At 45.2% G+C, this 27,182-nt stretch overlaps 1 protein-coding gene across 1 annotated transcript in view; it reads right to left on the bottom strand.

Annotated features, from left to right (window-relative positions):
• PAPLN (papilin, proteoglycan like sulfated glycoprotein) overlaps nucleotides 1-27,182 on the bottom strand; it is a gene marked incomplete at its 5' end in the record, with an annotated part of 83,315 nt that overhangs the window by 18,881 nt on the left and 37,252 nt on the right. Inside the window, 10 exons of the mRNA XM_056851901.1 lie at nucleotides 847-964; nucleotides 1,457-1,721; nucleotides 3,117-3,203; nucleotides 3,749-3,905; nucleotides 4,466-4,642; nucleotides 11,665-11,872; nucleotides 16,772-16,837; nucleotides 17,707-17,833; nucleotides 18,632-18,755; nucleotides 22,993-23,165. Coding sequence (XP_056707879.1) covers nucleotides 847-964; nucleotides 1,457-1,721; nucleotides 3,117-3,203; nucleotides 3,749-3,905; nucleotides 4,466-4,642; nucleotides 11,665-11,872; nucleotides 16,772-16,837; nucleotides 17,707-17,833; nucleotides 18,632-18,755; nucleotides 22,993-23,165 — 1,502 coding nt within the window. The remainder of the gene's footprint in view (nucleotides 1-846; nucleotides 965-1,456; nucleotides 1,722-3,116; nucleotides 3,204-3,748; nucleotides 3,906-4,465; nucleotides 4,643-11,664; nucleotides 11,873-16,771; nucleotides 16,838-17,706; nucleotides 17,834-18,631; nucleotides 18,756-22,992; nucleotides 23,166-27,182) is intronic.

A 27,182-nucleotide genomic window follows, 5' to 3' on the forward strand; every position in this document is an offset into this window, starting at 1 on the left:
GGCAGAGATCACACTCATATGGCGACAGCTAAAAAAGATTCTTGGCCACCTACTAGAAAATAGACTTTTACTCCAGATGGTAGGTCTGCAGGGTATGAGCAGTCAGCTCTGTTCTCTGTCACTATTTTTGGGCACCAAGCCCATCCACTGTGCTAGTTCTGAGTGTCCCAGTAGATAATTCAATTTTGCAAACACAATCCTTCATGTTGCCTCCTCCTGCACCTAGCAAAATAGCTGGGCTGAGATTCAAACATGACTGCCAGAGATAGATTCACGGCCAGAAGTGTCAATGGCAGAGGATGAAAAGGTTAAGGAGGAAGCAAGAGGGGGAATGGCCATCCACAGAATACACATAGCACCAGGCCTCCTGTCCAGAAGGCAAAATTAGTGAGTCCTGAATGGACAGTTTGACTGTAGAAGTCAGTGGCTATTATCTAGGCAGGATAATAGTGCCTCATGGTCAATTTGAAAATCTGTTTGGTTCACCTACTCTTTTCCTCCGTTTGATTTTTGTGGATCACATACTGCCTGAAGATCTAAACGCCTCATCTCAACTCCAGGGAGAAATTTACCAAGCTATTTTCTCACATACAAAATTGATCCCAAGCATGAAGAGCTCTTGAGGTACAAAGGACTTAGTGGCCTACACATACAGTGCATCCCTAAGGAATGTTACTCTAAGCCCACAGAATGGGTTTAATCTCACAGGAGACTCCCACATGCACAACAGTCCCCAAGCAAAATGTCACCAACTTGAGCAGAGCAGGGGAGAAATGCTTAGGGGTATAAAACTACAAATGCTATTTTCATCTCCAACACCTGCCCCTTAAAGTTACCCATACTTACACTTTGAGAGGCAGCAACAGGTTCATTTCTGTTCATATAAACATCACTGTAATACTGTGGGCATCCTTCCTTACTTGGCCCTAGGGCAGGTGATACTCCATCGGGGCAGCACCCATACCTATGGGGGGGGGGGTAGAAACAAGGTCTAATGTAATGTGTTTGAAACAAGTTCAGTGAATCAGCTTTGTGGCTAACAAGCAACTTATTTAAGAAATTTGTATGCAGCATCTCTAGGACCTGCTTAATGCAGCTTACAGCTAAAACAATAAAATTAACCAATCATGACAAAAAAGTGAGTAAAACAAATCACATAACAAAAACAGATCAACAAAAACAAGCCAACAAAAACAAGACAAGCCAATTAAAAAAGACAGGGCATGAAAGTCCTTAAAATGAACAGAGCAGTCTAAAATGATATTAATAGAACAGTCCTCAGGCTAGGAGCAGACTATGAAAGAATTAACAAAGAAACCCGTTAGTTTAAAGCCAGGATAAAGAAAAACATTTTGGTCTGGTGCCTAAAGGAAAGCAGAAAGGAGCAAGAAAGAAAAGGAGGTGCCAGGTGAGTCTCTAAGGGGAGGTCACCCCAAATTTAACCAGTCTGTCCTACCTGCTATGCTGGCAAATGTCAGATGGACAGCCTCGCCTAAGGGGGCCAGCAGCTGGAGTGCGGCCATCTGAGCAGCATCCATGAAGACTCTGGCTGCAGTCCTGAGCATCAGTCAGTGGGGCAACATCTGGAGGGGAGCTGAAGCGACGGGACACTGAGGAGTAAGACTCCCATCGAAGAGGTAAGAAATTTGAGCCAAGATCTTCATTGGGCTGGAGCTGGTGGTGAGTAGAGCTATCTTGGATTACTCTTTCATTTCTAGAAACTGAAAAGATAACTTCATGGCATGTAGACTTCTACCTGTAGTTACAAACTCAGGGCTACAGTTAACCTGAATTCTGTGGTGAAACAACAGGAGATCTCCAGTCACAGTGGGAAACATTATGTGGAAGGGATGTCACTGGGTTCCTTTTTGGAATCACATGGCAATTTCTGTAAACACCCAGTGATGAGATTGACATGCAGTTTTCACTGATGTTCCTTGTTTTCATCAATGCTCCTTCTTTCTGTCCACTACTGTCAGCCAGTAAAGCTTCCTTGAGCTTGAGCACACACTCTGCTTTTGTGACATGTAACTCTGGGTAGCTGCCCTTTAATTCTATGTTGCTACAGATTACATGCAGTCTCCCCCTCCTCCTATATATTCTTGATTACCTGAAAACAACTCATTCATTAAAGATAGGTTTGCAGGGGTAACCATGAGTATTCTCACAGTGTAACAACCAATGGGTGAAACATGATGCACACACAATCTCTGTAAATAGCCATCCCTACTCCAAATGGAGATACAGATTCCCCAAATGAAGATTCAAATTCTCCCGTAGGGCACAATTACATAGTTAAAGCAGAATGAGCCATGCTAGATCTGAATACTTTGCAACTGCTTTCCTTCTTTTTATTCCCCCTACACACACACACACACACACACACACACACACACACACTTGTGTGCTTATCCAAGGAGGAAAGGTATGCTGAAGAGAGGAAAGGCCAAAGATAAAATACAGCTTTAGTAAAATGACAAATATGGTCTGGCTTGTGAGCTCAGGTGTTGAACTCAGGGGAGCTCAGGAAGAGAGTGGCATGCAAGAAGTTCCGGAAGCTAAAGGTATGTAGGTCAGGGAACCAAACGTGAATAAGGTTTTTTGGATTGTACAAATCTGAGAGGAATTCTGAACCTTTAAGAGCCGCATAGAAGGGAAAATGCTGGCATCTTACCCCTACTTTGCCAACCTCTTAGGATATGAACATGAGCAAACCTTAAGGAGGCAGCGAACTCCCAAAAATACTGGTTGGGGAGCTCAATTCAAAAACTGGTGGGAATTTACCAATCAAGTTCATCATGGAGGGAAGGAGGTGAATCCTAAACCGGATCATTCTGGGCAAGCTCCAACTGTGAGGCACTAAAGAGAGACATTTTTGTGATTGTGGCATACCAGGCTTCACCCTTCTCTTGACCTCGTTGTTGATGGCAGCTTTACCTTCTGAGTAGCACAACTGACACCATTAACATGGGAGGAGTCTAAATGAGGAGGCATTAGCCTGACCAGGCCTTACCTTACTTCATCTCATCTCTTTCTCTCCAATAATGTCCCAAATTGGGCAACTAGTACTGACTGATCTAACTGGAGGCAGAAAGCAAAACACAATAGTTCCAAACCTGTGGCGTCACGGTCAGGACTGTAGTGAGTCAATAAGGGCAGACGGTTGATATCATAGCCTGTGGTGTCTTGCATACTGGGAACCCCTGCAATTATATTAATATTCTTAGGTTAAAAACACTGCCCTGAGTCCAGCTTTGGCCAGGGATGAGGGCAGGATAAAAATCTAACAAACCAACAAACAGTGAGCTGGGACAACAAAAATGCAAGCAAAAAATTTCCGTCATGGGCTGGTATTTCAGAAAAGTATAGTTTAAAAAAGGTAAAGGTCCCCTGTGCAAGCACCAGGTCATTCCTGACCCATGGGGTGACGTCACATCCCGACGTTTACTAGGCAGACTTTGTTTATGGGGTGGTTTGCCAGTGCCTTCCCCAGTCATCTTCCCTTTACCCCCAGCGAGCTGGGTACTCATTTTACCGACCTTGGAAGGATGGAAGGCTGAGTCAACCTTGAGCTGGCTACCTGAAACCGACTTCCGTCGGGATTGAACTCAGGTAGTGAGCAGAGCTTGGACTGCAATACTGCAGCTTTACCATTCCACGCCACGGTATAGACTGCAATAAAAACTACTTAGATGCACAAATGGTGAAAATACCAAAGGAATCTGAGCAGCAGCTAGTTTTTACTTACACTGTGGTTGGTGGCAAGGCTGTATGTTGCAGCTTTCAAATGTCTCTGGTACCCATGGCTGGATGGCTTTGCACATTTCTTGGTTGTAGGATTTGAAATCTCTATCGGCACATGTGACTTGGCGGGTTCGAACACCAGAGTCACAGCTCTTTGAACACTTGAACAAACAGTACAATGTAAGTTAGTAGGGAGCTGTAATTCTATTGTCCTGAAAAAGTTAGTTAACTTCAGTTAACCTCTAAAAGTAGCGCTAAAACAGGATTTTTCAAGGGTGGGTCCAGGTCCATAGTAAATTGTAGAAGTCTGGTAGGTAGATTATCAAGCTGCTGGTTGGCAAAGATTGTATGGGACTAAAGGACAGAAAGTATAATAGCTTCCATGTCAATTGATAGGTAGATCCCAGACAAAATTCTGAGACTGGTTCTCCAGTTCTAACTATATACCCTTTATGCTTTTACTCCCAGAGAAACTGGTAGCATGAGTAGAGCACAACACAACTAAAAGTTTATGTTGCCTCTTTCCCACAGTTTTGCTCATACCAGATCTCCAGTCAACATGTGGTTAGACACCCACGAATTCTGGTGCAGACATTGCACCAGATACGATAGACCTACAGTGGTTCAAACAGGTTTCACTAAAAGTCAGAGAGAGAAGTCAAGGAGGGGATGGGAAACAGTGGACAAGAAAATAAATCTAGCAAAGTAGTGTGATACTCACCAGTCCCCAGTCACCAATGTGCCAACCAACCTCATGGATGCAATTATCCTCAATGCAGGGTTGGGTTTGAGGAGGCTTTGGTTGTGTCAAGCAGGCAACATCTTGAGTCTGAAGGCCCAGCCCTGTCCTGCAAGTTACAGTCCGGGACTGAATACCTTCCCCGCAGCTAACTGAGCACTGTAAGAAAGAAAGTGGTCACTACAAGATTTTGACCTCACTATCCCTTGCATGTAATTTGCTATGCACAATCCCATACTCAAAGACCTATTTTGACTTTGAGGCCTTTCCACATTCTGTTGTGTATATTGTACAGGAAGAACCCCGTCACACTGTGTTGTGATGCTTTGAGGGGGCAAGAATATGAAAATTCAGCTAGGCATTCCTCACTTCTCCAAAGAGTGGGCACCACAGTGTTTTCTTTGTTGAAACTTGTGGCAATTTGGAAATATCTTTTTATACACACACACACACACACACACACACACACACACACACACACACAAAGATGAATAGTCACATTAGCCCATAGAAAAATCCAAACACCATAGCCATGTAATACCCTTTATTAAGACTAAGAGAGAGCCAGCATAGTGTAGTGGTTAAGAGCGGTGGTTAGAAACGGCGGACTCTAATCTGGAGAACCAGGTTTGATTCCCCACTCCTTCACATGAGCGGCGGACGCTAATCTGGTGAACTGGATTTGTTTCCCCACTCCTACACATGAAGCCAGCTGGGTGGCCTTGGGCTAGTCACAGCTCTCTTGGAGCTCTCTCAGCCCCGCCTACCTCACAGGGTGTCTGTTGTGGGGAGGGGAAGGTGATTGTAAACCAGTTTGATTCTTCCTTAAGTGGTAGAGAAAGTCAGCATATAAAAACCATCTCTTCTTCTTCTTCTAACAATAAACCCACATGTTTTCCAGAACTCTTCCTCAGGTTGGGTATCAGGCATTGACTTTTTACTTGGTTGCAGCAACTAAAAGTGGTCCCCAGTATTGTTAAAATAAGGACTATTGTGTTTTTCCTTTGCTTTCAACCTTTTAAGGGATCTGTGTGATTTATTTGGCTTCAGAGAAATATTTGATCAGCTAGTAGTTATTATTTCAGCTGGAGCAATCTGACAGCAAACCACACCCTGTGATCAATGATATATGCAAAGCATTCTACACAGGATCCTGACAAAGATGCCTGGGAGATCTGGTCTGATTAAGAGTGCTGAAGAATTCAAAGGTTTGCACACTGTATTGTGTTATTTTGGTTGGCTTTAATAAAAGTTATTGCATGGCTACTGTTTGATTTTATTTATTATATACTTACTGGCGGTTGAGATTTTTGTGATTTTTGTTTTCATGCTTTATTTACAATACATCATTTGGGCAAGCCATTAAGAACTGACACATCTAAGAACGCTGCCAATGTGGGAGAAGAAGAAAGAAAAAGAGGTTTTAGAGAGAGAGTGAGCTGTTGCTTAGCAACAGGGCAAGTGGAAACCTGGCTGGATCCCTTTGGGAGAGGGGGTGAAAGGAGAAGGCCTATGGGAAGATAGCTTGATGGGGGATCTGACATAGGATCTGCCAAGCATTTTTTAAAGAGAGATTTCTGCCTAGGGACCCAACCTGGATTTCGAGAAGAGATTTTACCCTTCCACCCCTGCATGGTTCGCCAACGAACATAGATCCCCAACCTTGCCTGAGCTGTTAGAAAAAGGGGGAAAGACAGACATCTTCTCTTTGGCTTTTCCTCACTCCCCACAAGGCTAACAGCTTGGGGGAGGAACAGGTTTGATAGGTACAATTTTGTACGGGAGCAAAGAGTTAAAACTCTTCTTGCCCTGCACTGTGAGCCCTGCTCCAAATCAGGGTCCTGCATGGCTGCTTTTTGCCTTTATAACACCACTTGGCAAATCTGGGAGCGGATCTCTCAGAACCTAGCTTGTAGGAAAATGGCTATTTTCTCTAATCTCTTCCCCTCGAGGAAGCACCTATACAGGTTGGACCACATGTGGCCTTTAAGAAACACTCAGAAGGTCTGACCAAGAATCTCTCAATATATTAGACCCTCAAAGAGTTCCTTGAAAGAGTCGAACATTAGGGCTGTCGATTCGGTTCGTCCCAAACCGAAAAACAGCCAAATTTCCCCCGATTTGGCGGTTTTTAGTTCGGATGGAATCGAACTAAAAAAAGGCGGGAAAACGGGAAGCCAAATTCGGCGAGTTCGTCGCAGCAGCATAACCGTCAGTTAGTAAGCAGCATTCCCCCGCGGCCAATCTGTGGCCAAGCAGGGTCTTCTTCTGTCCAATCAGTCGCGATTGAGCACGTGAGCCCAGCTGCTGCGTGGCCCGGGGAGAGAAAGAGAGTATCTGTTGGTGTGAGAGAGAAATCCCCGTGTGTGTGTGTGTGGGGGGTGCGTGTGCACATTCACTCCTTTCCGTGGCTGCAGGGGGCGCATTTTTGGGGGTACAGCCCCCAAACTTTCAGTGTAGCTTCAGAGGAGCCTTCTTGCAAGAACCCCCAAGTTTTGTAAAGATGGGATCAGGCCCCCCTGAAATATGGACCCCGAAAGGGGTCCCTCCCCTTAATATGAATTTTTATTCCATTTACACCACACATTCGGACCATTCCGTGGCTGCAGGGGGCGCATTTTTGGGGGTACAGCCCCCAAACGTTCAGCGTAGCTTCAGAGGAGCCTTCTTGCAAGAAGGGGGCCCTGATCCCATCTTTACAAAACTTGGGGGTTCTTGCAAGAAGGCTCCTCTGAAACTATACTGAAAGTTTCGGGGTTCTACCCCAAAAATGCACCCCCTGCAGCCACGGAATGGCTGGAATGTAGTTTTTATGGCTTTATTCGGCCTAATTTTCCCCCGAACTCAAATCCCGCGCCGAATTCCACGGAACCGAAGCAGGGGAGTTCGGACTTAGGCATTTCCAGAATTAAAACTGGCCGAATTTTGCCGAATCCGAATTTTACCGAATTTTTTTTTCAACAGCCCTACTGAGCATCCGCTGAATTGTCAACCTGAGCTGGTGTGAAGAAAACTGCAAGGATAGTGGATTGCACCCATGAAGTCAGCAGCATCCTGGTGCAGACTACTCTTTTCCCATTCTCCAGTAAAGCCAGCATTGCTGGGAAGAAGGCTGTCTCCCCCAGACCTTGAGAGGGAGAACAACTTATATAGGAATACCAGATCATTAGTTGTGAGTCGCCAGGAACAACAACTTTCTTAATGGAATTATGAGGCCTCTGGACCAACGACCAGAGATCTGTTTTTCTTTTCTTTTCACATATTGACTTTGGGAAGTGACAGCGACACCAGCCTGCATACTGTTTTTTCTCTCCCTCCCCCCATACAAATCAGTTAAAATCACTCTCCCATATTAAAATGGAAAACTTGTTTTAACATTTCAATTCAGGCTTGAGAATGAAGGAGATAATTGCTTTGTGGCCCTCTCTCTCACATACACACTCAGCATGGGGGAGCAGAAAAGCATGTAGAAAGCATCCATCTGTACAGCAACAGTGGCTTTTCAAACAAACATCCACTAGGAGACCCCTTCCAAGGCTGCATCTTCCAGCCTGCTGTAAACCAAGCTACATTCCAACTGACCAGAGTTATATCTTTTCTGCTCCCCCAACACAGAACAGTAGTGTCAGGATCCTACTCTGCACATCCCCGAGAACTTTCTAAGCATTAGCTACCGCTGAGGAAATAGCCAACTATCCCCTGATTGTGGACAACCAATCCACTGTACAGCTGTTGCAAAGCCTCCACTTGAATAAAACACATTATCCCAGTCAGTACCCTATTAATTCTTTACAAAATTAGAATCACTACAGAATGTTAGTCGAAATTTTCCAAGGGTTGCAAGACAGCTCAGGAATCCTACAGTGCAAATGCTGCCTCACGTGTTACAAAATTTCTTACTCGGTACAAAATTCTTGTTCATGTGCATAAGAAAAAATCCATCTCTATAATCATTACATGGAATAGTTTATGTGCAGATGACATGAACTGTTACAGAAGTGCCTTAGGCACACAACTTATCAGGAAAAGCATTGCCGACATTGCTGTACTATAGGGCATGCTAGCTAGGATGATAAATAACAGCTCGAGATTAAAATGGATCACCAAAGCATTTTTTAGACTTTGTTGAAATGTTTTCCTAATTAGCAAGTGTCCCATCATTAATTGCTGCAAAGAGGCTGACGGGGGAACTAGTGGATTAGCAGTTATCCAGAACACACCACCAGAACTCCTTGGCTTTGTAGAAAACACTGCGTGTTTATTTTGTACAGTGCACAGATAAAAACAACCATCACGTACACTTACTCCACTATATTTCCCCAACACAGAGTAATTGTCATACAGACTTATATACAGTACTGCACCAGATACCAATTAGGCCACCTGTAGACCTGCCCACAGTATTGCATCAGCCTACTGCCTAAATCTGGTTTGCTGCAGTTTACTCTGGGACCTGCAAGGCTCCTGCTGCCTCTTGCATCAGCTTAGATGTCCCTGATCTGACAGCTCTTTGACAACTGTCTCTGTCAAACTTATTATGAGCAACTTGTATCTCTGACAGAAGCAGACAGCATCAACAATCAACAATTGCTGCAAAGAGGCAGACAGCATCAACAAAGCCACCATGTATACAAAGGGAATCTCACCCCTGTCATACATAATTTAAACTCCAGATAGTTTTCAATTACCCCTATGTGGTGTTTTGCCATGTAAACATTGTGTGTGTGTTTAATTTCTATACTTTAAGGGGAAATTTTAAATGTATGGAGCTGTTATCTAAAATGTAGGCCTGTACAGTAAGAAACAGAGGGGCTGGATGGGTGAGTGGAGCATGTTATGATTGATGGTAGCTATTCCCTAGGGGGCAGAGTTGACTGAGTGGTTCAGAGACAGGTTTGCATGCGAGTTAGTGCTGAGCAGTGCGTGTGTGGAGAAAGGAGCTTCAGAGAGGTGCTCTAGACTAGAGTGTGAGAGAAATCTGTGTTCTGGGTGGAAGTTATTAGCCTAAGTGGCAAGTGAAGAAAATAAACCTGTGTGGAAGTTATTAGCCTAGAGGGCAAGCTGGGAAGTTAAGCTCCAAAGTTATAAGCCTGGGTGGCAAGTTGGGAAGTTAAGCTTTGTGGAATTTTGTAGAAGAAAATAAGCCTTTGCGGCTGGGTCTATTTAAAGAACCATTTTGCTTATGTACCAATCTGAAACCATTAACCCTACAGAAACTGTTATGCTGTTTTACTTATAAATAAACTCTATTCATATTTAAGAAAAGCAACTGTTTATTTTAAAGGATTCCCTTTTACTTCAGAGCCACCCCACACGTTGACCATTCTGTCACTCTACCATATACAACTAAGTCATTCTGGTCTTTGGGTACAACTAAGAATTCTCAGGCAAGAGCCTTTGGTGGCAGCGAAAATAAGGAAGGCAAGGAGGCAGCATAACACACACCACCTCAGAACACTACAGAGAGGTGTCTTTACAGAGTTTACACATAAAGGGGTCATGTAGAGAAAGAGCAAAAGATACACCCACTGTTATCCAAGATACACCCACTGTTATCCAAGCCACACTTAAATGAATCAGTTGTGATCCTGCCAAATAACCCCCTAGATCACTCTTTTATACAAACTTCTGCATATTTTGAAATTCTTCCCTGTTACTACTATGTAGAAACAAACCTTTGGAGTTACTGTAGAGCTGATAAAACTCACTAGGCATAAAAGGTAGGAAAGTGACAGGGTTATGAATTTAGAGTTGGAAAGTGAAAGTGAAGACAGAGAGAGGCAGATAGCACCAGACTGTCGTGTGTGTTAAGTGTCATCTAGTCTCTTCTAACTCATGGCAACCCTATGAATTAATGTCTTCCAAAGTGCCCTATTAACAGCTTTGCTCAGCTCTTGCAGGCTGAGGGCCGTGGCTTCCCTTATAGTGTCAATCCAACTCATATTGGGTCTTCCTCTTTTCCTGTCGCCTTCAACTTTTCATAGCATTATTAACTTTTCCAGTGAATCTTGTCTTCTTATAATGTGACCACAGTACAATAGCCTCAGTTTAGTCATTTTAGCTTCTTGGGAGAGTTCAGGCTTGATTTGATCTAGAACCCATTGATTTGTCTTTTTGGCAGTCCACGATATCCGTAAAACTCTCCTCCAACACCAACATTTCAAATGAATCAATGATCAGACTATCAGGTAGGGTGAAATTAGGTAAAGGAAAAGCTCTACTAAAAAAGCAAGACCTGAGAATGAATTTAAGGGCATATTTACACCAGTGGGCACCAACATGGTACCCACAGGCACCATGGAGCTCATGGATGTGTTTCCTGACTCATTTGCTTCTTCTGCAAGGCAAAGAGCCAATCCTGTCTTGTCTCCACTTTGCTGGACCAGGAGGTGCTTTGTGCCTTCAGGGAGCACCCATTAAAAAACAACTGTTGCCTCCCACTGTGTAATCTTCCCACATTTACTCGACTGAACCCTGCCCCCTGGCAGTTGCTTTCCTGTGGTGCTCAACCCTCTGCCTGTTCTCAAAATCCCAAACATGCCTACCAGTTCAGCGAGGTTTAGGACCCCTGATTCACATTTTACTAAATATTTATACTGGTTTTATACCAGTTTGTTATCCCCCCCTCAAAAAAATAATTGCTGGTAGTGGAACACAGATAAAGCCTTAAAAGAGGAAAGAAACAGCTAGACAAATAGAGACAGGGAAGCTAATCCAGGCAGGGACCCTTGGGTAGGGCAAATCAGGGCAACCACCCTGGAGTTTAGTGGTGGTGGGCGGTCTTGCTGGAAGAATATAGAGCCTACTGCTGTATGGCTGATTCATAGCCGGCTGACCAAAAGCAACATGAGCCACAGGAGCCAATCATGTAAGGGAGGGGGAAGCATGACATTTATAACATAATTGCCATTCAATGGGACAGCCATACCCATCTCCTTCACTGGAGCCATGTGGGGGAGGATAAGTAGGGGGCCATACAGGCTGATTTGTCCTGGGCCCTGCACAACCCCATGGGTGACTCTCTAGGTCTACATATCTGGAAAAGAATGACTAGGGACTCACAAAGTGTGGGAAAAATATCTGAGGCTGAGCTAGGTTTTCTTCTCTTCCACAAGCCACTAAGATGAGTGGGACAATAATGTCAACAGCTGTACAGGATATCTTATCAATTATAAACTCACCTCTGACCAAGGCCCTGTGGTCCATGTTGCACATCGTTGCATGTTGCAAGGCTGTGCGCTGCGTGGCTTCTCTGTTAAGGACGCACACTCAGTATCATCCACTACATCCTGAGAACTGTGTCCATCATAGGAGACACAGTAAACAGAACGGATCTGTGTCCCTCCTCCACAGGATGCTGAGCAGACTCCCCAATCCCCAGTTTTCCAGCTGTAAGTATAGAAACAAGATCTCTCAAGGAACCTAGAAACCAATACTGGTACTAACAAAGACCAAAAGAAATCTCTATTTCTATCTCACAGTTATGGCACTGTGGGCTACCTTGCAGGGTTTTTAAAAATTATTTCTTAATGAAAGCATCAGAGTCAGTTGTCTACCCCCAAATTCTATCCTGCTGGTAGGTGCCATGGAAACAGGAATCTGAAACAGTTTATTAAAAGTGATTGGAATTATTGGAATCAAACAATTACATAGGTGACAATGAAAATTCTCTGGAGGCTTTTTAAATGATGTCGCTGCCAATTAAATATGACATTATTAGGAAAAAAATAGGAGAAAGGATAGTTTTAGACTGAGTGAAAAGAAACTGCCTCAAGGGGAGAAACTTTTGTTTATTTTTTTAAAATATTTTTTTTATTGATTTTCAATGATAAATAGGGGTACAAAAAGGAAAAGGGGATGGGGCGAAAGAAAGAAAACAAAACTAAACAAAACAGCAATAATTATTAAAATAGTATTTAGTATTTAGTATTTTTTAATTTTTAGTATTTAGTATTTTTTAATTTTTGAAAGGGAAGGGGGAATTGATATTATTTGCATATCATTTAGTTAATAACTAACCATCTCTACTCTTCTTTATAACACCGTCTTCCAAGTTTTCTTAACATAATAGTAATTTGATTCGACTAAATCTTTTGTCTGGAGTTTTTAATAAATTCATAAAAGGATTTCCATCGCTCATGATTCTGCTCTCGTGTATTGTCTTTCAGGTATTCTGTAAATTGTGCCATAGTGATATATTCTAGGGACTTGTCTAACCATGTTTGAAGTGTCGGAATCTTATTTGTTTTCCAAAGTGTTGCCAAAACTACTCTTGCTGCTGTTGCAAAGATATTTTAATACGATCTGTTCCTTGTTCATGGTATCTGGTGTTTTATTCAGAAGAAAGAGTTTGGGATCATATTTTATGTTCTGTCCTACCATGCCTTCGATGTTCTTATGAATTTTTTTCCAATATTTCTGCACGAATTCACATGTCCACCAACAATGGAAAAAAGTACCTCTGATTTTATGACATTTCCAACAGAGTCCCAAGGCTTTACTGTTCATATTCTGAATATCGCTGGGCGTTATATACCAAAGGGGAGAAACTTTAAAGCAATGAGGAAAGTCTTTCCCCAGGAAAAGAGTTAATTTTATGACATTGAACAGGCCTTGATAAAACCTGGTGCTTATGCTAATAAGAACCAGGTTATATATGCTCATGCTAACTACTACATCAAGTTTACTTAAAATTTGTACCATAAGAAGCGTAATTATTCAAAAAAGAAACATTTGCATAAATTGCTGTTTTATATAATTTATTTTGATCCTCCTGATAATTATGGGAAGGGGCCAAGAATGGTGAAGGGAACTGAAACCCTGCCTTTGACTGTTGTGCATTTTATCCAAAGTCTCTGACCTTTGAATTTTACTAGGAATTACCCATGCACTTTAAAGCATGACCTCACAGTCCTTACTAGAAGCTTCCCTTTTGAAGAAGTTAAAGTTGAAATTCTGAGAATGCTCTGATTTTCTACCCCAAAATAATTTTGTGCACATGGGATGCAATCAAAATGATATACTTGGCCCTGGAAATAACCTTACATTTGCCTTCAAGCATCAAGACTTCCAATGAAGTCTGATTCCTCTGCAAACTTTGGACATTTCTAGATGGTTGCAATTTTGGGGAATATATGCATTATATTTTAGGGGTTTGATGCATGCAGTCAAGATGTGCAGGATGCTGTAACACAACCTGGTCCCCTCCTCAGTCACATGGCAAAAAGGACCAATCATGCAGCAGAGGTTCTTGGAAAACAGTAACTGGGGGACAATATCTTCCTAGTTTTTGGTAAGGATATAAATGAAAATGGCAGAAACAAGACATAAGGATGCAATACAGAATCCTGACAAAAGCAATATCCCATGAAAGAAGAGAGGAAGAACAGGATACAAATGTAAAAATAAAATCAACCTGAAAAAATGTTTTACAGGTAGAATTTCCTCATTAGCTGACTGTTACTTTCCAGCGCATAAAATTGCTAAAGTAATTGTACTGCGGTGGCATGCAGTATCAATCATGAGCAGCAAATATATGGAAAATAATTTGTTGCTAATACTCAGCCAAACTAGATGAGATGCTGGGAAAAGTGCAGTCAGTCACCTCGTGCCTTTAAAAAAATTAATCCAACTGCAGTTTCCGACACATACTGCACAAACCAACTCGACCATCTTGGACTGGAAGAAGACTCAACGGGCTGCTATATAAAAGTGCCCTTGAGAGCAGAGGGCAACTTCCCAGAGGAAGTTTGCTTGCTAAAAATAACTGGATTGGCAGAAGACCAAGCTAGCTAGCAACTTGTCTTGGACACACATAGGAGAAAAGCCCCCGCAAACTAGCTACATTGACTGAAAAAAATCACCTCAGCTCCAGATTTCAAGAATTGTGCCCACTTCCTCCAGGCTTTGCCCTGTAGCAATTGTATGTATTGCCATTATCAATACAATGAAATAAACCATGCTTTTGAATTGCATATGGTGAAACGCCAAAAACTTTGTATGGTCCTTGCTAACATACAGCTCTTCCTGACATTGAACTGTAGTGTCACCCAGATAGCAACAGTCTCTAGAAAACTGGAAAAAATGTCATTGTAGGAAATACCTAAATCAACAGCAGAAATGCCTGGAGTAATCAACTAGGAGGGCTTTTTAAATAAAGGTTATAGAGCTATCTTATAATGGAATGGCTCAGAGTGTGTTTTAATAAAGGAAATGGGACTGTGGACTATACTACTGCATATAGTATGTATTATCTGTTTGCTGTCTGTAGGATCTTGTTCACACTGTTTTGTTTTCTAAATGTAATACAATTTTCTGCATTGTTTAATTTATCATATGCTTTGTTTAAAATTTCTGTAATCCTAGTCCTATTACCTGATTTATTAGCTGTCTCATCCTACTGATTGCATTGATATACACCGTGTAATCTGGCTTGAGTCTGGGTGAGAAAGACAGACTATAAATAATGTAAATCCAAACACTCCTACTTGGAAACAAAGCTGCTCTGTACAGGTAGTTCATGTTGAATAAATCCTCATTATGTAGGCAAATAAATTTATAGAGAATAATTTATTAAATTTATGTGGCACCTTATTCCTCCCCCCCTAAACTGATCATCTTCTCCCAGCTAAGCTTACCTCTAAACACTGATGAGGGGAATGCATTGGGGGAAGAGAGAAGGGGGAGGGACAAAAGAAACAGATTCCTCAACCTTCTTCTAAGCACTCCTCTACTTTCTGCTGTTCCCTGATCATGTTTTACAGCTGCATGGCATTATGCCATGCAAATTTGCCACTGTCCCGTTTAATTAACCCACCAAATGCTCAAAAATATTTCTAGATCAAGGATAATCTGATGCTGCAAAGAATATAAGGAACCCCAGTTTTAACCACATTGAGATTATAAATTTTAAACTTACTTACTCCATTAACAGAATGTGATGAAAAGGCATTCTCTGAACTTACAGAATGTCTGAGTTTTGTCCTAGCTCTGATACCTGGAATCTACATAGTACACTTTGGTGCTGATCCTCACCCCAGCTCATACCTGGCATAGCAGGCAGGGTGAACTGTAGGGTCAGCATGGGTGATAGAGTCTATAGAGGAGATGGTAGCACCCAAACACGGAACCTCGGTTTGTCTGGAGCACCCAAACCATGAGCTCAGGAAAGAGCAATGCTCTAAGAACATAAGAAAGGCCCTGCTGGGTCAGACCAAGGCCCATCAAGTCCAGCAGTCTGTTCACACAGTGGCCAACCAGGTGCCTCTAGGAAGCCCCCAAACAAGAAGACTGAAGCACTGTTTTGAATCTCTCACCCTCCAGCTTCAGCAGATGACCCTGTGTTCTAGTATTATGGGAGAGGGAGAAAAATGTCTCCCAGTCCACTCTCTCCAAATCATGCATAATTTTATAGACCTCTATCATGTCTATTATGTGAACTAGCTGTACAAGTACTCTCTCTATTAGAAACACCTTTCTACTTTCTTCAGAAGAGAACCACTGTAATATCCAGCCACTTGTGCTCCTATGTTGGTAATCCCCTAATTTTAGAAGAGCTAATACTTCTGAGTAATCCTGAAGATGTATTATTTTAAGATTGAAAACCTCTGGTCAGAAGGATATGTTTTTCCCCAAGAAAAAAACAAATTCGGGAGTTTCCATCTAGATATATTTTGCAGTTTTCTGTGCTTATGAACCAAAGCTGATAGTACAGTAGCTACCACACCATCGTGAAACGGCAACGAGCCCATACTTCCAGAAAATACCCAAATACTTTATCCTCCTCCAAATGGAAGGAAAAATCATCAGGAATAAGCATTGCTGCCCAAGCAGAGTTCCCTCTCCCCATCACCTTCCATTCCACCATGTTTTAGGGAGAGAAGTCAAAGATCTAAGTAGAAATCGAGACCATCACCAAGGATGAAAGCCTGCAAAGGTTCACCAGACAACTTAACGTTCTTGGCTTATGGTTTTCAAACTGTGTTCCTAGGATCCACGGGGCTTCACAGAATCACTCTTCTCAAAGACAATTTTGTCTGTTATCACCAAATTACCCCTGCAACATGCCACAGAGAGTGCATTCAAGTTACGTGCTGAATTGTGTGAAGGGCAACAGTTGAAGCCATACAAGTCTGGCCTGTATGCCATTAGAACACACCCGAGTCCTCTGCCATATCCATGGGCGCCTCAGTGGACAAAACAGATACAAAAAGGGTAGGAAGTTTGAAAACCATTGTTGGTTGAAGGGAGCAGAGAAAGGATAGCTTAATATTGCTCTCTCCTGGTTACCTCTTCATTTGCAAACTCCATGCTCTGCTGCGGCTCCATGCTCCCGGCAGATAGAGATAAGATATCCTTCATATACAGAACAAACATCATAAAGATTTTAATGACTGTGTAGACATCTGGGGTTGCCTATTACACTAAGGGCGCTTTCAAACATGCCGAATAATGCACTTTCAATGCACTTTGCAGCTGGATTTTACTGTGTGAAATGGCAAAATCCACTTGCAAATGATCCTTAAAGTACATTGAAAGTGGATTGAAAGTGCACTATTGGGCATGTGTGAAAGTGCATTATGTTTTAGAGACCTCCTGCATCTGAATTGCACCAGGCATACAATTATGAAGAGGCAGTCATGGTGATCTATCTCTAGACCAATAAAAAGGTACGCTAGAAGCTGGCACTGGTACTTGTACAGTTTCCATAAGAAGAAATGCTCCTAAGCTTAGTTCTCTCTCTGAAAGAGTTTGTATGCAACAGAACTCGTTCAGAGGTCTGAAGGGAGACTTTCAAATCGCGAATGTAAATCTCCTTGCTTTATTCTTAGAAAAATTCCCATGCCAGGACATAGGAAATGATTCAAATAATTGAATAGGACTGCCCTCCTGAATGGTATGAGGGGAAAAAACCACCTGTACAAGGGCACTTGTCAGTCATCAACATGTCACCCTCCACCTTAGCTAGGAGGAATTATGTGGGCTTGCAAGTTCCCTTCTTAGTATGCTGAGAGATGCTAAGACCACACACCCTACTGGCTTTTTAACACCACAGTTTCTCTTGAGTTTTATCTTTGTTCTTCTGTGCATTTTTCTTACATACATTTCTTATGAGAGCACGAGGGACTGAAGAGACACACTGACAAGTAAGGTCAGACTTGCCAGGTTCTTAAGTATTTGGGGAAATTCAGAAATCACCTTAAGGAAGCCAGATCAAACCTTACCGTTTTGTCTGGGGGCATGACTGAAGGCCACATGTCCGGTTATTTTCTGGCCGTGGTTTCTCTCTGCACATGTAGTCTGGATATGCTTCGTTGTCAATGGTGCAAAAAACCAGGCGTGACTGATAACCTATAGGAGTAAAACCGGAAAGTTAAAGCCACTCATCTATAGCAACCAGTAAACAATTTAACCAGGCAGAAACTCTCATAACATCTCAAAACATGTATGAATTTATTCTTTACAGCCCCCACCTGACTGGTATGGTGCTCTCTGTTGTCCCCCGCCCCCCGGCTTGTGGAGATACTGAAGATCATTTGGGTTAATCTGTAGGGAGGTATACAGCTTGGATTGTATCTGGATATCTCTAGGTCTCTTGCGAGTACTTGAGTGGATGATAAACTAATGAGGATCCTGTAGACACAATGCTTGTGCATCATGCACCAGCTGGTTCAGACACAAAAAGCAAAGCAGCAAATTAATCCACTTGGAGAGGAATTGATTTGCTAAGTATGCTGGAACAAAAAGTCTGCACAAGGAACTAAGCATTACAAAATCACATTAGGTGATCGCAACCAGTAAGTGGCAACCAGCAGAAGACACAACTACATGGAAGTAGCAATCATGCTCCTTAGAAAATACAAGAACTGGCCTCTAAGGTCATGCTTGGTGTATGTGTCAGCTTCGTAGGCCATCGTATGACATACACAGTCACTTGATACCAGACAGCCTTGCAGCCGCCTCTAATACCTAACACCGATGCAGCTGCACAGATATTTTGTGATCTGGACAGTGTATTGAAGCAGTTGATTTCTAGCCTGGGGATAATCTTGGTCAAGGGAAACATATTCACACACAGCTGTTTGTGGCACCTTGCAGGTGATTCTACCCAAATGGCAGACTGGGTGTCCATTCCCCATTACTACCTACCTCCACCACATTCCACACTGCATTCACTCCAGGAGCCATACCCCCAGCTGTAGCCTGAGTTCTGCCTTCGGGAGGGCAGGTAGTATTCATAATGCACCCCTTGGTTTGGTTCCTGGCTTATAAGCTGAAAAGAGAAGGCAAAGCAGGCATAATGAAAATCTACCTTTTTCTTTCTCCTTGTGGCAGTTCTTCCAGGCACTGACCTAAATGACATGAATTGGCAAGTAGGGTACTAAAAACATTCCTTGACTACGCCCTTCTAGAATACATGTTGGGGAATTGTAGCAGTGAATACTCCTCTTAAAAACAGAACTCTGCTCTGTGCAGAAAAATCCAGATGTGAGAGAGGAGAGTTAAGAACATAAGAACATAAGAAAGGCCCTGCTGGATCAGACCAAGTCCCATCAAATCCAGCAGTCTGTTCACACAATGGCCAACCAGGTGCCTCCAGGAAGCCACTAACAAGACGACTGCAGCAGCACCATCCTGCCTGTGTTCCACTGCACCCAAAATAATAGGCATGCTCCTCTGATACTAGAGAGAATAGGTATACAGCATGACTAATATCCATTCTAACTAACAGCCATGAATACCCCTCTCCTCCATGAATATGTCCACTCCCCTCTTAAAGCCCTCCAAGCTGGCAGCCATCACCACATCCTGGGGCAGGGAGTTCCACAATTTAACTATGCGTTGTGTGGAAAAATACTTCCTTTTATCTATTTTGAATCTCTCACCCTCCAGCTTTAGCAGATGACCCCGTGTTCTAGTATTATGGGAGAGGGAGAAAAACTTCTCCCTGTCCACTCTCTCCAAACCATGCATAATTTTATAGACCTCTATCATGTCTCCCCTCAGCCGCCTTCTTTCCAAGCTAAACAGCCCTAAGCGTCTTAACCGCTCCCCATAGGACAGTTGCTCTAGTCCCCTAATCATTTTGGTTGCTCTTTTCTGCACCTTCTCAAGCTCTGTAATATCCTTTTTTAGGTGTGGTGACCAGAACTGTACACAGTATTCCAAGTGTGGTCTCACCATAGATTTGTACAAGGGCAGTATGATATCAGCAGTTTTATTCTCTATTCCTCGTCTAATTATGGCCAGCATGGAATTTGCCTTTTTTACAGCAGCCGCACACTGGGTTGACATCTTCATTGAGCTATCCACTACCACCCCAAGATCCCTTTCTTGGTCTGTCGCTGCCAGCACAGATCCCATCAGTGTATATGCAAAGTTGGGATTTTTTGTCCCAATATGCATCACTTTACACTTACTCACATTGAATCTCGTTTGCCATTTTAATGCCCATTCTTCCAGTATGCAGAGATCCTTATGGAGCTCTTCACAGTCCGATTTTGTTTTAACCACCCTAAATAATTTGGTGTCATCTGCAAACTTGGCTACTTCACTGTTTAACCCCAACTCCAGGTCATTGATTAACAGGTTGAAAAGCACCGGTCCCAACACAGATCCCTGAGGCACCCCACTGCTCACATCCCGCCATTGGGAGAACTGACCATTGATTCCTACTCTCTGCTTCCTATTTTTCAGCCAGCTCTCAATCCATAAGAGGACTTGTCCTCTTATCCCGTGACTATGAAGTTTGCTTAGCAGTCTTTGGTGGGGGACTTTGTCAAAAGCTTTTTGGAAATCCAAATACACAATATCCACAGGCTCATTCCTGTCCACATGCTTATTCAGGCTTTCAAAAAACTCTAATAGGTTAGTGAGACAGGACCTACCCTTACAGAAGCCATGTTGGGTTTTGCCCAGCAGACCTTGCCCTTCTATATGTTTGACAATTCTATCTTTAATAATGCTTTCCACTAATTTATCCGGAACAGACGTTAAGCTAACTGTCCTGTAATTTCCTGGGTCCTCCCTGGAATCTTTTTTATAAATGGGTGTTACATTGGCCATTCTCCAGTCCTCTGGCACAGAGGCTGATCGAAGGGACATATTACATATCTTTGTTAGAAGTTTAGCAATTTCCCATTTGAGTTCTTGAAGAACTCTAGGATGAATACCGTCTGGTCCCCGTGACTTGTTAGTTTGCAGTTTGTCTAGACGTTCTAGGACTTCCTGCCTTGTTACCACTATTTGCTTCAGTTCCTCATTTTCCCCTCTCCAAAATCTCTGTTCAGGAGAAGGAATCTGCCCTGTATCTTCAACAGTGAAGACAGATGAGAAGAATTCATTTAATTTGTCAGCAATCGCTTTATCCTCCCTTAGAGTTCCTTTACTCCCATTGTCATCCAATGGTCCAACCGCTTCCCTAGCTGGTTTCCTACTCCTAATATACTTAAAGAATTTCTTATTGTTTGTTTTGATGTGTTTAGCAATATGCCCCTCAAAATCTTTTTTTGCATCTCTAATTATCTGCTTGCATTTCCTTCGTGCAAGTTTGTGTTTGCTTCTGTTCGCCTCGTTTGGGCAAACCTTCCAGTCTCTGAAGGAAGACTTTTTTTCTCTAATTGCTTCCTATCTCTAATTGCGTTCTATCAGAGTAATCATGCATTTCACCTATCCACAATCTAATGGCTGTGGATGATACCCAGCTCTACCTTTCTTTCCCACCTTATTCAAAGGATACTGTTGATGTTCTGAATCAGTGTTTGGAGTCAGTAATGGGCTGGATGAGGGTGAACAAGCTAAAACTTAATCCTGATAAGAACGAAGTTCTCCTGGTTAGTAGAAAGGTAGAACAATAAAAAGGGGGGAAATCTCAACCAAATCTGTAGGGACAGCTTCAAAGGTTGAGCTACAAACTATATAATAAAACAAAATAATTACATTTATTGCAAAATGTACACTATAAAATTGTTAAAAACACAGGGCCTGGAATACAGGCTACATATAAAAATATCAGTTATAAAATTCGTATACACATTTGATATACAATCAATGTAAATGACCAATGTGTCTGGTCTAGCATTAGTCATTTACATTCAGTAGAAAGGTAGACCTGGGACAAGATATCTCCTGTCTTAGATGGAGTTGTGCTCCCCTTGAAAGGCCACCTTGGGAGTGCTACTCAATAAGGTGGTCATCTTAGAAAACATGTGGCTGTGGTAGTTCAGAGTGCTTTTGGCCAGCTTCAGTGATCCATGCTTTAGTTACATCTAGACTGGACTATTGCAATTCACTCTACTTGGGGCTACCCTTGAAGAGTATCCAGAGGATGTAGCCAGTACAGAAGGCTGTGGCTAGACCGCTGGTCAGAGACAGCTATTGGGCTCATGTTATCCCAGTATTACAGCAATTACACTGACTACCCATCCAATCCATAGCCTGATTCAAGGTGTTAGTTCTGACTTTTAAAACCCTACATGGCTTGGGACTGAGGTATCTGAAGGACCATCTTCTCCCATATGTTACTTCCCAGGAATTGAGATCACAGGGAGAGGATCTCCTGACTGTCCCATCAATCAAAGAAGCTCATTTGGTGGGCACATGAGAGGAGGCCTTTTCAGTGACAGCCCCATGATTATGGAACAATATCCTCAGGGAAGTAGACTTGGCCCCTTCACTTTCCATCTTTAGGAGGCCATTGAAGACGGTTTTATTTAGGACTGCATTTGGTTAAGTTCACTAGCAGTCCTGAGTTGTGATTTTAAATTTTGACTTTTATATTTTAATTTATATGTTGTATTTATGTTGTAAAGTGCTTTGCGCTCTGAAAGGAAGAAAGACTGCTAAATGTCAAATAAATAAATAAAGGCGTACAGATCAAGAACAGTTTTATCACTTCAGAGGCTATTTGCATGAACTACACTTAAATGACAGTTCCTTCTGAAAAACAAAACAAGATCAAAAAATGCACTCTCCCTCCCTTCCTTTTGCTAATCTCCAGTTTAGCTTTTTTGCCAGAAGCCTGCTTTATTCCTTTCCTGTCTCAAAGAGCACAGCACTCCACCTTCAGTAAAGACAGCAAACTGCATTCATGATGGAGAGCTGACTCACTTAACTGCTCATAGGCAACAAGCTATAATTTAGAATGACCTTAATACATCACCAGCTAAACGATTGCTTTACAGTGCCATCCTAAACAAAGCTAACCATTCTAAGCCAAATTACTCTGCTTAGGATGGCACTACAAGCATTCTTCGCTGATTGACATTTGTACCCACAAAGTAGCCTAAAAGCCAGTTAGTTCTTCCTTCTTCCTCCTCTTCTTACTATTTGACCAACGGGTGGACTAGTGATTTGGTGAAAGGCAGCTCCATGGTCAATCTATTTGGCATTTCATTTTTGCTTAGAATCTTAACCTTTCACTACACTCTGGCCATAATTCAGGACTACATCTCCTAATAGCCTAAGGACAAGGAAGCGCAATATACAGGGAAGTGAATACAGATACTTACTTCAATGATCAAGGGTTCAGTGGTGGGACCCCTGGCATGAAGCAGCTCAGGGGCTAGGTCACCCTCAGAGCCCCGGTCATAATGCACCACTGTGCTCGCAACATGTAAGGCCCGGCTGAACTCAATTGTCCAGTGCCCGTTCAGATAGTATGTCCCTTGCACATTCTTGATGGCTGAGGGGAAGGGGGGAAAAACATGGCAGAAAAAGTATAAGAACTGTCTGACTTAAAACTAAAGATGTGATATTCCAGGAGCATTACAATATATGGCTGATACAATGTCTGATAACACATATGACAGGACATGATAGTTATGTTCTATGTATCAGGTCATAAGGAAGCTTCAATAGCCTCAGAGAGTAATAACGTACAGATAACTAGAGGGTTACCCAAGAGCACTGCGCAACTTCCAGTGACTAGCAAGTGAAAACAACCGTAGGAAACAGGTGTCCTGGATCAACAGATGTTTCTTGCTCCCTTTACTTTTGTTTTTGTAGCAGACAGCAGCTGCCACCAAACCTCTGCTATACCCACAAAATGTGTTGCATTTCCTTGGTTACAGGCAGCCCCCTGAGTTGAAACAGCGTCAGTTGAAACTGACCTAAATGCCAACTTTATCCTCATAGACACCAGGGCAATACCGTGAAGGGACCTAATAACATCAGCTGCACTATCCTGAGCTCATCGACATTCACGTCCTCCAATTTAATGTACACTATCATGTGTCAACAACACCCTTCTACTGTCCACATTGGACAAACATAGAGGACTCTATGTGAGAGAATCAACGAACACAGGTTGGACATAAGAAATCACAACATTCAGAAACTAGTGGGGGAACATTTTAATGTCCCTTGACATGCGGTGGATCCCACTGGGAGGGGTCCGGGTTTGCAGGCCCGCAGGGGTAAGGGTCGGCGGGAGCGCGGGGGGGGGGGAGCGGCGCCCACTTACCGCAGCTGCAGCCGATCCGGGCAGCGGCGCTGTTCCGGACGGTTCGGGGGCTGGGGGGGCCAGCCGGCCCTCGGGAGCGGAGGGAGGCAGCAGGGGTCCTGCGTGCGGCGGCCAGAAGGAGCAATGGCGGCCGCCAGCTCCCGGCAGCCCCTGCGGCCGGGCCGGCCCCTCCCCTCGCCAGGTTCTGGAGGGCTCCGCTGGGGTCATGGGGCCACCACGGCCCAATAGGGCGCGCACCGGCCGGTATGCGGGGAGGGGGGATATAAGGCGACCCCTCCCCCGACAAGGGGCCATCCTTCCTCCCCACGCCACGCCGCTTGTCCTCCTCCTCACGGCGCCAGGCAGCTGACCTTCTAGCCGAGCACCCCCCCCCCTGCATTACCGCCTCGCGGCAGTTACCATGGCCCCGGCCAACGGAGGGCAAAGAGGGAAGCGCTCGGCGGCACAGAAGCGGCCTGGGGACGCCAGGCCAGGAAGGCCAGGTAGTCGGGGGACTGGCAACACGCGGTGGCTGGGGAGGGAGGCGGCGCACAGCGCATCGCCCTCCCGCAGCGGAGAGGGGCGGACTCGAGTGCGGGCACGTCGGAGGCACAGGGGCAGCGATCAACTCCCCCGCGGACGCGCGGCCAGGCGGGGGGCGCCCGGAGGTCATGGGCGGCGCTGGCCCCAGCTAGGAGACAGGAGCACTGGCGCGAGGCGGCGGGCGAGACCCCCGCAGCACCTGCGAGGCCGGCGGCGGGGGCGACCATCAAACTGCTGCAACAGGCGGCCCCAGCCGGTAAGGGGAGGCCCTTGGGAAGGGCAACCAGCGGGGTGGCTCTGGCCGTGGCGAAGGTGGGCGACCCCAGTCGGCGGGCCAGGGCGACTGGCAGCAGAAGGCCCGTTCCTGGGAAGGCGGACGCCACCGGGACCTTGGGATTGAAGGGCACCTCCTTCCACATCCAGCGGCTCTGACTCCAGCGGGTCGTGGGAAGATCGAGGTCGGCAACGCAGGAAGAGGAGTCGGGTAACCGGGCCCAAACAGAGGGGAAGAAGGTCGGGAAAAGACGCGACGGACAAGGGGGGTGGCTCTGGTGAGTCTTCAGATGGGGGAGAGTCGGATGGGGCCTCCGCCAGGTACTGGAGGGTGGCTCAGGACGTGCCTGGCTTACCCGGGTGGGTCCACTGTAGGAGGGCCGATGAGGGCGGCCTCGAGCCAGGCGATATCTCCCGAGGCGTGTGGGAGCAGGGTGCCAAGCGCTGCTTCAAGTCCACTTGTGCATCAGGGGACAACCCCCCGGTGTGCACCTGCCCAAGGATCTCAGGGACCTGATTTTAGACGGGTACTATATAGACGTTTTCACCCTCATGAAGCCGGAGGCTTCCGAAGGCAGGAGCTCGCGGGCGGGCAAGCGGGTCGCAAAAAAGCCCAACATCGACCCCTGCGATCGCACCTTCGACAACTGGTTGATGGGATTCGACGTGTACATGGGAGTGGTCGCCGCCTCTTACCCCGAGCGGGCATGGCACCTGCTTAACCATCACAGCTGCGTGCTGAAGGCTCACGCCTTGGCGGGGGATGCGGCGGCCCTGGAATATGACGAAGAGTTTTGGAAACGGGCTTCCAAGTGCAAGTTTGAACACACCTGCGAGTCGTGTGGTGGGGCCCACCCCAAGAGTGACTGCACCAAGGGGTCCGCCGGCCATCAGCCCTTTCGGGGGGGCGGCCCTTCGCCCGCAGGGCATGGTTGCGGACAAAATCCGTAAGGAGGTCACGGCGGGGTGGGTGGGGGGCCCCTTCGATCACCCTCCATTAACCAACCTCCGTGTGTCCCCACTGGGTGTGGTCCCAAAGAAGGCCCCCGGGGAATACAGACTCACACACCATTTGTCATTCCCAAGGGGGGCATCTGTCAATGAGGCCATCCCACACGAGTTCTGCTCGGTTCGTTACGCTTCCTTTGACCAGGCAGTCAGGCTGGTCCGAGCGTGCGGCCCGGGGGCTCTCATGGCCAAATGCGACATAAAATCTGCCTTCAGGCTGCTGCCAGTGCATCCTGAGGACTTCTGCCTGCTGGGGTTCCGTTTCAATGGGAAGTGGTACATCGACAAGGCCATGCCCATGGGATGCTCTGTCGCCTGTGCTGCTTTCGAAACATTCAGCACATTCCTGGAGTGGGCAGTGATCAAGAAATCCGGGGTACACCAGGTGACCCATTACCTGGACGATTTCTTTTTCATGGGTGCAGCGGGTTCATCTGCCTGCGCTGACCTCCTGCGCTCGTTCCACGAGCTAGCGGACGAACTGGGGGTGCCGCTGGCGCAGGAGAAGACAGAAGGGCCCGCCACCAGGTTGACGTACTTGGGCATTGAATTGGACTCAGTGGCGTGCACGTCCCGCCTCCCGGCGGACAAGGTCCTGGCGCTACGGGCCTTTCTATCTATGTTCGCGACCCTCAAAAAATGTACCCTAAAACAGCTTCAATCCCTGGTGGGTCACCTCAACTTCGCATGCCGGGTCATCGCACCGGGCAGGGCCTTCTGCGTACGACTCGCCAGGGCCACCGCCCACGGGTCACGCCCGCACCACCGGGTTAGGATTACAAAAGGCATGTGGGTGGACTTGAGGGTGTGGGAGCTGTTTCTGGGCACATTCAACGGGATTTCCTTCTGGCAGGGACGCTGGGATTTAAGGAATTCTCTGCAGGTGCCGTCCGACGCAGCAGGCGGGCTAGGGCTCGGGGTCTATTTCAACGGGAGGTGGTGCGCTCAGCGGTGGCCACCGCTATGGGCTACACAGGGCATCACCAAGGACCTCACCTTCCTTGAGTTCTTCCCAATTCTAGTGGCAGTCACCCTTTGGGAGGGGCACTTCCGGGACAAGCAGGTGGTATTTTGGTGACAACCAGGCGGTGGTGAGGATTATCAACAAACAGTCCTCTCGTTCCGAAAGGGTCATGCGAGTGGTCCGCCGGTTCGTTTTGACATGTCTTGTCACCAACATTTCCTTTACAGCCAAGCACGTGTTTGGGGTGGATAACAAATTGGCGGATGCACTGTCTTGCTTCCAGGTTGAAAAGTTCCACGCCCTGGCCCCGGAGGCGATGCCGGGCCCGGACAAGTTCCCTGAGGAGCTGTGGTCCCTTGGCGCGGAGCCATAATGGAAGGGGTGCGCTACTCCATCACGCCATCCACCTGGCGGTCATATTCAGCGGCAGCAGAGTCCTTCCTCACCTTTTCCGCCGGCACCAGAGGTCC

The sequence above is a fragment of the Euleptes europaea genome, chromosome 6, assembly GCF_029931775.1.
Source record: "Euleptes europaea isolate rEulEur1 chromosome 6, rEulEur1.hap1, whole genome shotgun sequence".
Classification (NCBI taxonomy): Eukaryota; Metazoa; Chordata; class Lepidosauria; order Squamata; family Sphaerodactylidae; genus Euleptes; species Euleptes europaea.